We start from the raw sequence: 14,153 nt of genomic DNA, 5'->3' as shown, positions 1-14,153 counted from the left end.
TTTATTATTGACTGTATGTTTGTTTTACTCCATGTGTAACTCTGTGTTGTTGTATGTGTCGAATTGCTATGTTTTATCTTGGCCAGGTCGCAGTTGCAAATGAGAACTTATTCTCAACTAGCCTACCGGGTTAAATAAAGGTGAAATAAAACATTTTTTTAAACTGATTCAAGTGTTTTTAGCCAGATCCTAATTGGTATGTCAAATGTTATGTTCTTTTCATGGCATAGAATGCCCTTCTTGGGTCTCTCAGATCATTCACAGCTTTGTGGAAGTTACCTGTGTATAGTTTTTTGTGTGCTCTAGGACAATGGTGTCTAGATGGAAATTGTATTTGTGGTCATGGCAACTGGACCTTTTTTGGAACCCCATTATATTGGTCTTACTGAGATTTACTGTCAGGGCCAAAGTCTGTCAGAATCTGTGCAGAAGATCTAGGTGCTGCTGTAGGCCCTCCTTGATTGGGGACAGAAGCACCAGATCATTAGCAAACAGTATACATTTGATTTCAGATTCTTGTAGGGTGAGGCCGGGTACTGCAGACTGTTCTAGTGCCCTCGCCAATTCATTGAAATATACAGTACCATTTAAACGTTTGGACACATCTACTCATTCAAGGGTTTTTCTTTATTTGTACTATTTTTTTATTTTATTTTTTACCCCTTTTTCTCCCCAATTTCGTGGTATCCAATTGTTTTAGTAGCTACTATCTTGTCTCATCGCTACAACTCCCGTTCGGGCTCGGGAGAGACAAAGGTTGAAAGTCATGCGTCCTCCGATACACAACCCAACCAAGCCGCACTGCTTCTTAACACAGCGCGCATCCAACCCGGAAGCCAGCCGCACCAATGTGTCGGAGGAAACGCCGTACACCTGGCAACCTTGGTTAGCGTGCCCTGCGCCCGGCCCGCCACAGGAGTCGCTGGTGCGCGATGAGACAAGAATATCCCTACCGACCAAGCCCTCCCTAACCCGGACGACGCTAGGCCAATTGTGCGTCGCCCCACAGACCTCCCGGTCGTGGCCGGTTGCGACAGAGCCTGGGCGCGAACCCAGAGTCTCTGGTGGCACAGCGCCCTTAACCACTGCTCCACCCGGGAGTTCCCTATTTGTACTATTTCTACATTGTTCAATAATAGTGAAGACATCAAAACTATAACATAACACATATGGAATCAGGTAGTAACCAAAAAAAGTGTTTAACTAATCACATTTTTGATTCTTCAAAGTAGCCACCTTTTGCCTTGATGACAGCTTTGCACACTCTTGGCATTCTCTCAACCAGCTTCACCGGGAATGCTTTTCCAACAGTCTTGAAGGAGTGCCCACATATTCTGAGCACTTGTTGACTGCTTATCCTTCACTCATCGCAAACCATCTCAATTGAGTTGAGGTCGAGTGATTTTGGAGGCCAGGTAGTCTGATGCAGTACTCCAACACTCTCCTTCTTGGTCAAATACCCCTTACACAGCCTGTAGGGGTCATTGTCCTGTTGAAAAACAAATTATCGTCCCACTAAGCGCAAACCAGATGGGATGGCGTATCGCTGCATGCTATGGTAATCATGCTGGTTACGTGTGCCTTGACTTCTAAATAAATCACGTACAGTGTAAACAGCAAAGCACCCCCATACCCTCACACCTCCTCCTCCATGCTTCAAGGTGGGAAGCACACATGCAGAGATCATCCGTTCACTTACTGGGCATCTCACAAAGACACTGTGGATGGAATCCCAAATCTCAAATTTGGACTCATCAGACAAAGGACAGATTTCCAAGACTCTCTTCTTATTGGTGTCCTTTAGTAATGGTTTCTTTGAAGCAATTCAACCATGAAGGCCTGATTCACACCGTCTCCTCTGAACAGTTGATGTTGAAATGTGTCTGTTGCTTGAACTCCGAGAAGCATTTATTTTGGCTGCAATTTCTGAGTCTGGTAACTCTAATCAACTTATCCTTTGCAGCAGAGGTAACGCTGGGTCTTCCTTTCTTGTGGTGGTCCTCATGAGAGCCAGTTTCATCATAACACTTGATGGTTTTGGGACTGCACTTTAAGAAACTTTCAAAGTCCTTAACATTTTCCAGATTGACTGACCTTCATGTCTTACGTATTGATGGACTGTCATTTATCTTTGCTTATTTGAGCTGTTCTCGCCATAATATGAACTTTATCAAATAGGGCTATCTTCTACATACCACCCCTACCTCATCACAACACAACTAACTGGCTCAAAAGCATTAAGAAGAAAATAAATTCCACAAATTAACTTTTAAGAAGGCACACCTTTTAATTGAAATGCATTCCAGGTGACTACCTCATGAAGCTGGTTGAGAGAATGCCAAGAGTGAGCAAAGCTGTCATCAAATCAAAGGGTGGCTGCTTTGAAGAATCTCAATTATGAAGCATATTTTGATTTGATTAACACTTTTTTTGGTTACTACATGATTCCATATGTTTTATTTCATTGTTTTGATGTCTTCACTATTATTCTACAATGTAGAAAATAGTGAAATAAAGAAAAACAATTGAATGAATAGGTGTGTCTAATTCTTTGACTGGTTCTGTATGCTGAAGAGGGTGGGGCTTAAGCTGCATCCTTGTCTTACTCCACGGCCATTTGGAAAGAAATGTGTGTGTTTTTTGCCAATTTTAAGTGCACATTTGATTGGAGTTTACAATATTGTATGTTTTTCCCCCAACACCACTTTCCATCAATTTGTATAGCAGACTCAAATTGAGTCAAACGATTTTTTTGAAATCAACAAACCATGAGGAAACTTTGCCATTGCTGTAGTTTGTTTGTTTGTTTGTTTGTTTGTTTGTTTGTCAATTAGGGTGTGCAGGGTGAGTTAATGATCTATTGTACAGTAATTTGGTAAAAAGCCAATTTGACATTTTCTTAGTATGTTGTTTTCGCTGTCTTGTTATTTGTTATGGGGCCAAAAAGATTGGAGAAATGTTTTTTCTATACATTTCTGTTTTGGATAGATAGCTCTGTGTTTTTTTGTTTGATTCTATGGATTCTATGGTTAGATTCTATGGATTCTTCCATTACATTGAGCTGATTTCTGACCTGCTGTTCTTTCTTTTTACGTAGTGTATTTCTGTATTGCTTTAGTGATTCACCATAGTGAAGGCGTAGGGTCAGGCTTTCTGGGCCTTTATGTTTTTGGTTGGATAGTTTTCTCAAATTGTTTTCTTAGATTTTTGCATTCTTCATCAAACCATTTGTCATTTGTCAGTTAATTCAGTCAGTTAATTTTCTTAGATTTTTGCATTCTTCATCAAACCATTTGTCATTTTAGTTAATTTTCTTATGTTTTTTGCTTAAATGTTTTTGATTTGATAGGGAAGCTGAGGTCATACTGTTTAGGTTTTATACTGCCAAGTTTACACCTTCACTATTACAATGAAACATTTCGTCCAGGAAGTTGTCTAAAAGGAATTGAATTTGTTTTGTTTCCACACTACTTTCCTTCCTTCTATAGTATTTCTTAATATTATTCAGTTCCTTTGGCTTGATGCCTCATGATTGAGTTTTGCTCTGTTCACGTAGACTGAGATTTTGCTGTGATCTGATAGGGGTGTCAATGGTCTGACTGTGAATGCTCTGAGAGACTGGGTTGAGGTCAGTGATAAAGTAGTCTACAGTACTACTGCCAAGAGATTACATATAGGTGTACCTACCGGAAGAGAACCCTCGAAGCCTATCATTGACATTGTACATGCCTAGCGTGCGACAGAGCACGCAGAGAATATATTTTTATGTGCAGTACGTCATCACGCACAGCCTTTTATCCACATGTCAATTGGATGGAAACCTAGCTAGTGGTAGTCATTCTGATAAAACGGAGGTCAGAGGTCACAATAGGAGGGAAAGTGTGCTCAATAATTATCTCCTGCCTATGAGCTCTTGAGCCCATCCACCACCCAAGCCAACACACTCACTCACACACACGCACGCACACACACCGACACACACACACTCTGTAGGTCCATGGGACTGATGATGATCTCTCATTGTTAAAGGGAAGAGACACAAGCTGGCTGTCAGCCGACTGACTCTGTTTTCATTCAGGCTATTTTACAACATCAGCACCCAGGTAATTAGCAGTTTTAAATTAACAAAGTTGGCTGATACCTGCAGACATGCATATTTGTAGCCTCATGTCTGTCTCTCAGCTAGCTGATCGTGTCTGCAGTGTGTGTGTATGTGTATGTGTGTGTGCGTGTGTGTGTGTGTGAGTGTGTGTGTGTGTGTGTGTGTACAAGAACATGTGTGTGTGTGTGTTCATACAAAAACGTGAGTGTGTGTGTGTTCATACAAAAACGTGAGTGTGTGTGTGCATACAAGAACGTGTGTGTGTGTGTGTGTGTGTGTGTGTGTGTGTGTGTGTGTACAAGAACATGTGTGTGTGTGTGTGCATACAAGAACGTGTGTGTGTGTGTGTGTGTGTGTGCATGTGTGTGTGTGTGTAAAAGAACGTGTGTGTGTTACATAAAAAGACTAATTCACAGTAGACCATGTCGTGGTTAGATCTTCCAACCCCCTGGTAGCCTGATAGGTGGAGCAGACACTTCCCTTTGGCCCCTTTGCCTTGTTCTAAACCACTGACCAGAGGAATAAACTAATATACACCATCCGTGGACAGACACACTTTAACCAGTCATTCTCCAGAGAATCCACTGAGAACAGTTTGCCTGAGCATTAGTTGGCTGGTTGACACACTCTATGGTTGGAATACAAGGGGAGTAACCAGTGGTGGGCTGGCTGCACTTTTAATGGTCTTCTTTTGTGGCCCTCTCTCTCTCTCTCTCTCTCTCTCTCTCACTTTCTATCTCTCTCTATCTCTCTCTCTCTCTCTCTCTCTCTCTCTCTCACTTTCTATCTCTCTCTCTCTATCTCTCTCTCTCTCTCTCTCTCTCTCTCTCTCTGTCTCTCTCTCTCTCTCTCTCTCTCTCTCTCTCTCTCTCTCTCTCTCTCTCTCTCTCTCACTTTCTATCTCTCTCTCTCTCTCTCTCTCTCTCTCTCTCTCACTTTCTATCTCTCTATCTCTCTCTCTCTCTCTTTCTCACTTTCTATCTTTCTCTCTCACTCGTTCTCAATCTTTCTCTCTCTGTATCTCTCTATCTCTGACTCTCTTCTTCACTCAACTATATATTTTCTTCCGTTACAGCATCCTCTCTCTCTTTTTGGCTCTTTCATTTACTCAAATACTGCACATGTCTCAGCCAGTATATGGTTTTCTTATCTTGCTCTCCCAGCATGAAGCTAAAGCTGAACCCAACCCACCCACTGTGTCCTTAACTTCAGATGTGCAGGCAAGTTCCATGTGAATGCAATGCAGTACTGAACTGCATGTAATGGTGGTGAGGGAGCGCTAAAGTTTTCGACTGTCTTGATGTTGAGTTGAGTTTCTCATTTCTAGAATTGTATAGAGAGAGAGAGAGAGAGAGAGAGAGAGAGAGAGAGAGAGTTTGAGTTTTTATAAAACCTTTATTTTTTACTCAAGTGTTAACATAAATAATGACACACTGCCTTTTCAGAAATGAAACAACAAATGTAATTCCTAAACAAAAATAAATACATAACATATACATTCAACTTATTTCAGCAGCAAAAAATAATTTCCCCTCCTCTACAAAACAAAGCGCTCCTTCATAGGCCCACTTCTCCTCAAATAATAGGAGATATTTTACAGCTGAAAAGAACTCAAAACCTACTTTTATTCTTGCTTTCACTAAACCTTTAAAAACACATCTTACATCCTGCCCATATCCCGTTTCTATCTTATGTTTCCTACTCAGAAAAATTGACATCTTAGCTTGTCCCAAAATAAAATTTTACATTTGACATTTTCTTTTCTGTTGTTTACTATATTGAAACCCCAAAATAAAAACAGTGTTATTGAAAAACTCCCCTACAGCTTTAAACAAAGATTCCAGCATTTCCAATAGAGGTTTTATCCTCTCACACTCCATAAAACAGTGAAAAATGGTTTCTCTTATATTACAAAAAGGACATCCATCTCTAACATCTGAGTTAATAACAGATACAAAAGCATTGACTGCAATGATGCCATGTAAAACCCTCCATTGCATATCACCAGTACCCTTTTGTAACGGTGGCTTGTACAGTGCTCTCCATGCTGGCTTTACCTTGTCATCAATGCCCAATTTTACCCTCCATGGAGTGTCTTTTCTATTTTTTAATTTATCTTTATTCAACACCTTGACACACCCCCTATACAAGTCCTTCCCATTCACCTCATCCAAACCCACCTCCTCCAACCCTCTCAAATCCAGCAATAACGCCTTTCTTTCTGACTCTGGGATATTTGGTGTAATCCCTAGTCTTGGAAATGAGACGTCTTCATATTGTACCTTCTTCTTGTGGCTACTAAGCATACCCCATTCTTCCGCTGACAGAGCCTTCCTGCAGCTCCCCAGCATTTGTCCGACAATCCTTTCCGACCTCATCCCCAAATGTTCTGCCACCCGTCTTCCATCCATTAAGGCGGGCCCAGCCATGGCCATTAACTGTTTTAAGGTTATGATTTTCCCCTTCACCAGAATCTTGGAGAAATGTGGAACAGCTGCAGTTGTACAATCCAGTCTTGCCCCATACACCAGAGGTTCCTCCAACAGCCAATGCACTGCACTGACTCTGCTGAAATTCGTCTGGACACCTTCATTATGCTCCACACTCTGAGAAGGCCTCTGTAAAACGGAGGTACTCCCTCCCTAGAAATCTGGCTACTATCAACCAGAAATAAAGCCTTCTTTAAACCTAATCCTCCAACCCGCTGTAATACAAGACCTGCCACCCCTCTCCACACCACATTTTCCGGTCCATAAAGCAACCTTTGAATAAGCTGAAACCGGAAAGCAGCAGCCCTACTAGCAAGATGTACAAGACCTTGTCCCCCCTCCTCTTTTGACAAATACAAAACATTTTGTGGAACCCAGTGATATTTATCCCAAAAGAAATCCACAATAATTGTCTGTATCTTAGCCAGAAGGCCAGATGGTGGTTCTAAAACTGACAACCGATGCCACAGTGCAGAGGCAATCACATTGTTAACTATAATAGTGCGCCCCCTATATGACATACGAGATAGTAACCAACGCCATCTCCTCATCCTCCCTTCCACCATTTCAACCACCCCACTCCAATTTTTTTCCATAGTCCCCTCATCTCCTAGGTACACTCCAAGATACTTAAAACCTCCCTTACACCATTCTAGCACCCTGGCAAAGCCATGATCCCTCCAGACCATTCTCCAATCTGTAAAGCACAACTCTTTTCCCATTTTACCTTTGCAGAGGATATTCCCCTAAAACGATCAACCATTAGACTCAAACTATCCACCTCCGCTTGATTTTTCACTAACACAAATACATCATCAGCATAGGCTGAGAGACGAATAGGAGGAATATCCTCTGAAAAGTACACCCCTGCAATGCGACTTCTAATGCTATTTAGTAGTGGCTCTATAGCAATGGCATATAACATTCCTGACAAAGAACATCCCTGCCTAATACCTCTACACACTTTAAAAGGAGCCCTCAAACCACCGTTAACTTTCAATACACTTTCAATGTCACCATATATCACCTTTATCATGGCAATAAAACCAGAGCTGAACCCAAACGCCTCAAACGTGTGCCATAAATATTGATGTTCAACTTGGTCAAATGCCTTTTCCTGATCAATTGAAATTAGACCAGCATCCAACTCAATAGCCCTAGAGACGTCCAAAAAAATCACGAATCAGAGAAATGTTATCCCCTATCTGCCTGCCAGGAACACAGTAGGACTGATCCGTATGTATGATTTGCCCCATCACCTCCCTCAGCCTGTTGGACAAAGCCTTTGACAATATCTCATAATCAGTGCACAATAAAGCCACCGGCCTCCAGTTCTTCACCTCCCTCTGGTCACCCTTTTTGGGAAGTAGGGTGAGGACAGCCCTTCTGCAGCTTATTGGTAGTAACCCTCCGGTTAAATTATCATTAACTACTTCTAACAAATCCTCTCCCAACATAGCCCAAAAATACTTAAAAAAGTCAACGGGAAGCCCATCAATGCCTGGTGCCCTTCCATTTTCCATGCCTTTTAATGCATTGTATAAATCCTGCAAAGACAATGGTTGCTCAAGCTCAACCTGAGCTTCTGCAGCCACCTTTGGGAGCCCATCAAAGAACTGCTGTGTCACTGTTTTATCCTCTTTGTACTCACACTTGTAGAGCTCAGCATAGAACTCTACTGCCCTCTTTCTAATTTCACTAGGACTAGTATGCTCTTGTCCAACAGCTGATTTGAGACAATGAATAATTTTTCTTTGTCCATTCTTTTTCTCTAAACCAAAGAAAAATTTGGATGAGGCATCCATTTCAGATATTCCCTGAAACTTACTTCTCAACAATGCCCCCTGTGCTCTGATACCCAGCAGGTCTGACAATGCAGCTTTTCTCCTCTTGAGGGCCTGAGTATGGCCTCGATCTCCTGTGGTCTCAACCAACGTCATGAGTTCCACTATTTCAAACTCTAGGGCTTTCATTGATCTGGTGATATCCTTGGTGACATTCCTCGTGTATTGATTACAAAATTGTTGAATCTGGATTTTCCCTATATCCCACCACTGTTGAAGGGATACAAAACTGGCCTTTTGAGACCTCCACCTCTCCCAGAAAAAAACTGAAACAGTTCCTGAAATGAGCATCACTCAATAAAGTTATATTAAAATGCCAGTATGCACTTTTGGGTTTTACATTGTTAATGAACACCACCTCTGTTATTAAACAATGATCAGAAAATCCCACTGGGGTTATCACACTTGATTTACAGACCTGAGATTGATGCTCAAAAACATAAAACCTATCTAACCTGGCCATAGAGATGATGTTCTCTCTCACATGCTCCCAGGTGTACTGCCTTGTTCCTCCATGTTGACTCCGCCAAATATCACACAGTTCATGTGTTACAATGAGGCGTTTTAAAAAAGTCCTTGAGGCTATATGAGGTTCTTGGTGATTTCTATCTAAATCGCTAACTGTGCAGTTAAAATCCCCAGCAATAAATACATAATCTTCTTTGTTACATTTCTCAATGGTATTTGATAATGTCTCTAAAAAACATACCCTCTCAACTGTCACCACTGGGGCATATACATTTATCAGACACATGTTTTCATACCTTGCTCTAACTTTTAATAACCTCCCCTCAACTACCTCTTCAACCTCATATGACAAAGGCAAAAACCCTTTTGAGAACAAGATAACCACACCCCCACTTTTAGATTTTTTATGACCACACACCACTGTTCCCCCCCACTCCTGTTGCCACATAACTTCATTTTCCAAATTACTATGCGTTTCTTGTAGAACATTTATGTCACTTCCCTTTCCCCTAATTAACTCATACACCATGGCTCTTTTTTTACCATCTCTTGCCCCATTTACGTTTAAAGAAGAAATCTTAAAACTGCTCATGGATGAAAAAAAATAAATACAGAGGAAGATACAGCCACCACATCTCTTTACAGAGTTAAAACTGCAACTGAACTCTTTCATTTTCTTTAGAATTTACATCACTTATCACTCTCGTGACCTCTTTCTTGAGTCTAGCAATTTCAGGGCTTTTCAAACTTCCCCCTGTAATTTTTGACATCAGAAACTTTGCTGATTCAATAAACAATTCACGTTCAGGGAAAAAATCAGTTACAGTGCCTTGCGAAAGTATTCAGCCCCCTTGAACTTTGCAACCTTTTTGCCACATTTCAGGATTCAAATATAAAGATATAAAACTGTATTTTTTTGTGAAGAATCAACAACAAGTGGGACACAATCATGAAGTGGAACGACATTTATTGGATATTTCAAACTTTTTTAACAAATCAAAAACTGAAAAATTGGGCGTGCAAAATTATTCAGCCCCCTTAAGTTAATACTTTGTAGCGCCACCTTTTGCTGCGATTACAGCTGTAAGTCGCTTGGGGTATGTCTCTATCAGTTTTGCACATCGAGAGACTGAAATTTTTTCCCATTCCTCCTTGCAAAACAGCTCGAGCTCAGTGAGGTTGGATGGAGAGCATTTGTGAACAGCAGTTTTCAGTTCTTTCCACAGATTCTCGATTGGATTCAGGTCTGGACTTTGACTTGGCCATTCTAACACCTGGAAATGTTTATTTTAGAACCATTCCATTGTAGATTTTGCTTTATGTTTTGGATCATTGTCTTGTTGGAAGACAAATCTCCGTCCCAGTCTCAGGTCTTTTGCAGACTCCATCAGGATTTCTTCCAGAATGGTCCTGTATTTGGCTCCATCCATCTTCCCATCAATTTTAACCATCTTCCCTGTCCCTGCTGAAGAAAAGCAGGCCCAAACCATGATGCTGCCACCACCATGTTTGACAGTGGGGATGGTGTGTTCAAGGTGATGAGCTGTGTTGCTTTTACGCCAAACATAACGTTTTGCATTGTTGCCAAAAAGTTCAATTTTGGTTTCATCTGACCAGAGCACCTTCCACATGTTTGGTGTGTCTCCCAGGTGGCTTGTGGCAAACTTTAAACAACACTTTTTATGGATATCTTTAAGAAATGGCTTTCTTCTTGCCACTCTTCCATAAAGGCCAGATTTGTGCAATATACGACTGATTGTTGTCCTATGGACAGAGTCTCCCACCTCAGCTGTAGATCTCTGCAGTTCATCCAGAGTGATCATGGGCCTCTTGGCTGCATCTCTGATCAGTCTTCTCCTTGTATGAGCTGAAAGTTTAGAGGGACGGCCAGGTCTTGGTAGATTTGCAGTGGTCTGATACTCCTTCCATTTCAATATTATCGCTTGCACAGTGCTCCTTGGGATGTTTAAAGCTTGGGAAATCTTTTTGTATCCAAATCCGGCTTTAAACTTATTCACAACAGTATCTCGGACCTGCCTGGTGTGTTCCTTGTTCTTCATGATGCTCTCTGCGCTTTTAACGGACCTCTGAGACTATCCCAGTGCAGGTGCATTTATACGGAGACTTGGTTACACACAGGTGGATTGTATTTATCATCATTAGTCATTTAGGTCAACATTGGATCATTCAGAGATCCTCACTGAACTTCTGGAGAGAGTTTGCTGCACTGAAAGTAAAGGGGCTGAATAATTTTGCACGCCCAATTTTTCAGTTTTTGATATGTTAAAAAAGTTTTTAAAAAAAGTTGTTGTTGATTCTTCACAAAAAAATACAGTTTTATATCTTTATGTTTGAAGCCTGAAATGTGGCAAAAGGTCGCAAAGTTCAAGGGGCCAAATACTTTCGCAAGGCACTGTACATTGTAATCCTGCATATATTTCTTCCCTTTTGTCAACTTCAGAAATTGACGTATCTTCTCGATCCCATACCTCCCTTCCACCCCATTAATCTCACTATATTGTTGTGACGCGTCAGATGACTCACTCTCGCTATCCTCCCCAGAAGAAAACTCCACCATCTCTACAACCATCTCAACAACTGATTTGTCAATCTCTACCTTTCTCTTAGAATTAGACCCTTCACCACCTCTTAAATTCTTCCTTTTACTCCTCGGTATTTTGAAAACATCCGCTTCCTTTTCCGTTATTTCAATCTCCTCTTGACCTCCAATTTCATTTTCCAGCACCACCTCAGCGACGGCAGTCGCAATCTCACCTACTGTTTCCCCTCCCTCTTTGTTCTGATCTACCACAATTGCCTCCGTATCCACAATGCCTTCCTCTCCTACTTTTCCAACCACATCTGCCCACCTTCTCTCTTCCCCTGCACCCTTAGCGTGTTCATTCCTTCGCACTAGAGCTACTACCAGGCTCAGCGCGCTCATTCTCGGGACAACTACGCACCAAATGCCCCTCTCTTCCACAGCCAAAGCATTTCATTGATTCAGTAGATGCATAGAAGACATAATCAAATCCATCAATCTTAAAACTGAACGCTAAATTCAGTTAATCTCCGTCCTTTTTTAAAATCATATGCACTTGTCTCCTATGAGACACGACATGTTTCAACAACGGAGATTTGCATCCAAAAAGAACCTTCTTTATTGTAGATACGATTTGACCATGGCGAGATAACTCTCGCTCCAACACTTCATCTCTAACAAATTTTGGCACGTTAGAAAGTATAACTTTCTTCGCCGGATTCATAAGCTGAAATACCGGCGTCTGTGTCTCCCACAACACAACACCCCTCTCAACTATCTTATTCACCTTTTCAATTGAATCTAAGAATATCACTACAGCGCTATTCATCCTTGAGGCTAATTTGATGCTATCATACCCAATGATAGCACCCACAGCCAAGCTACATTCTTCCACTGAACACCCGGCCGCAGCAGGAATCTTTACTCCATGCCTCCGACTAAGTTTTTCAAACTCTACACTTCCGCGAGTGGCCATTGCAACCAGCCCCACCCGCGTAACGGCTGTCTCCCTCTTCCCTATTCTCTATCTTAGATGTTGTAACAAAGTGTAACGGCTGTCTCTTTCTTCCCTATTCTCTGTCTTAGATGTTGTAACAAAGTGTAACGGCTGTCTCCCTCTTCCCTATTCTCTATCTTAGATGTTGTAACAAAGTGTAACGGCTGTCTCTTTCTTCCCTATTCTCTGTCTTAGATGTTGTAACAAAGTGTAACGGCTGTCTCCCTATTCCCTATTCTCTGTCTTAGATGTTGTAACAAAGTGTAACGGCTGTCTCCCTCTTCCCTATTCTCTGTCTTAGATGTTGTAACAAAGTGTAACGGCTGTCTCCCTCTTCCCTATTCTCTGTCTTAGATGTTGTAACAAAGTGTAACGGCTGTCTCTTTATTCCCTATTCTCTGTCTTAGATGTTGTAACAAAGCATAACGGCTGTCTCTTTATTCCCTATTCTCTGTCTTAGATGTTGTAACAAAGTGTAACGGCTGTCTCCCTCTTCCCTATTCTCTGTCTTAGATGTTGTAACAAAGTGTAACGGCTGTCTCTTTCTTCCCTATTCTCTGTCTTAGATGTTGTAACAAAGTGTAACGGCTGTCTCTTTCTTCCCTGTTCTCCCCGTAAGAACTGCAGATCAGTGCCTGTGGAAACCCTGGGCTTCCGCCCAAAGGCATCCTGGTAGGGACACGCTTTAACGTGGGAGACCAGATTCGCTACAGCTGTGTGACCGGGTACGTCCTGGACGGGCACCCACAGCTAACCTGTGTCACCAACGCGGAGAAAGGCGCCGTGTGGGACTTCCCTGTGCCCATCTGCAGAGGTGAGTGTCCATGCCCTGGCACTGTGTGTGTGACACGGTGTTGGTGACAGCTGCATGCTGGGAGTGTGTCTGTGGAGATGGTATGGTGTGTGTATGGCAGAGGTGTGAAAGATTTGTCCGAATGTGTTTGAGTTTTGTGTTCATCTGTGAAACTGTGCGAGTGAGTGAGTGAGTGAGTGAGTGAGTGAGTGAGTGAGAGTGAGAGTGAGAGAGTGAACATGAGTACATAAAGTACAGGTGTATGATGGTGTTGTACGCCAGGGTTTTGCGTCACACCATCAGCATAGAGGTACACACACCATCAGCATAGAGGAACACACAAACCATCAGCATAGAGCAACACACATCATCAGCATAGAGGAACACACACACACCATCAGCATAGAGGAACACACACCATCAGCATAGAGCAACACACACACACCATCAGCATAGAGGAACACACACACACACACACACACACACACACACACACACACACACACACACACACACACACACACACACACACACACACACACACACACACACACACACCATCAGCATAGAGGAACACACACACACCATCAGCATAGAGCAACACACACACACCATCAGCATAGAGGAACACACACACACACCATCAGCATAGAGCAACACACACACACCATCAGCATAGAGCAACATACACACACACACACACACACCATCAGCATAGAGCAACATACACACACACACACACACACACACACACACACACACAAACACACACACACCATCAGCATAGAGGATGAATCGTGTGATTGGCTCCCTTCGCTTTGAACACACTCAGATGTATTGTTCCGTGTTGGGGCCAATTATAATGTGCATTATCCATGACCGTTTTCAAATAAAAGCCTCTCCGTAGACACCGTGTGC

General features: G+C 42.1%; 1 protein-coding gene across 2 annotated transcripts in view; it reads left to right on the top strand.

The window, feature by feature from the left end:
* The window catches only part of csmd1a (CUB and Sushi multiple domains 1a), a 349,431-nt gene that overhangs the window by 208,302 nt on the left and 126,976 nt on the right, over positions 1-14,153 (top strand). For both annotated transcript variants that reach the window (XM_090209282.1, XM_090209283.1), the window contains exon 4: positions 13,062-13,256. In XM_090209282.1, coding sequence (XP_090065408.1) covers positions 13,062-13,256 — 195 coding nt within the window. The remainder of the gene's footprint in view (positions 1-13,061; positions 13,257-14,153) is intronic.

The sequence above is a fragment of the Oncorhynchus mykiss genome, chromosome 18 (assembly GCF_057628025.1).
Source record: "Oncorhynchus mykiss isolate SJ-2025 chromosome 18, ASM5762802v1, whole genome shotgun sequence".
Classification (NCBI taxonomy): Eukaryota; Metazoa; Chordata; class Actinopteri; order Salmoniformes; family Salmonidae; genus Oncorhynchus; species Oncorhynchus mykiss.
Note: the sequence above shows the minus strand (reverse complement) of the source record. Positions and strands in the feature narration are given on the sequence as shown.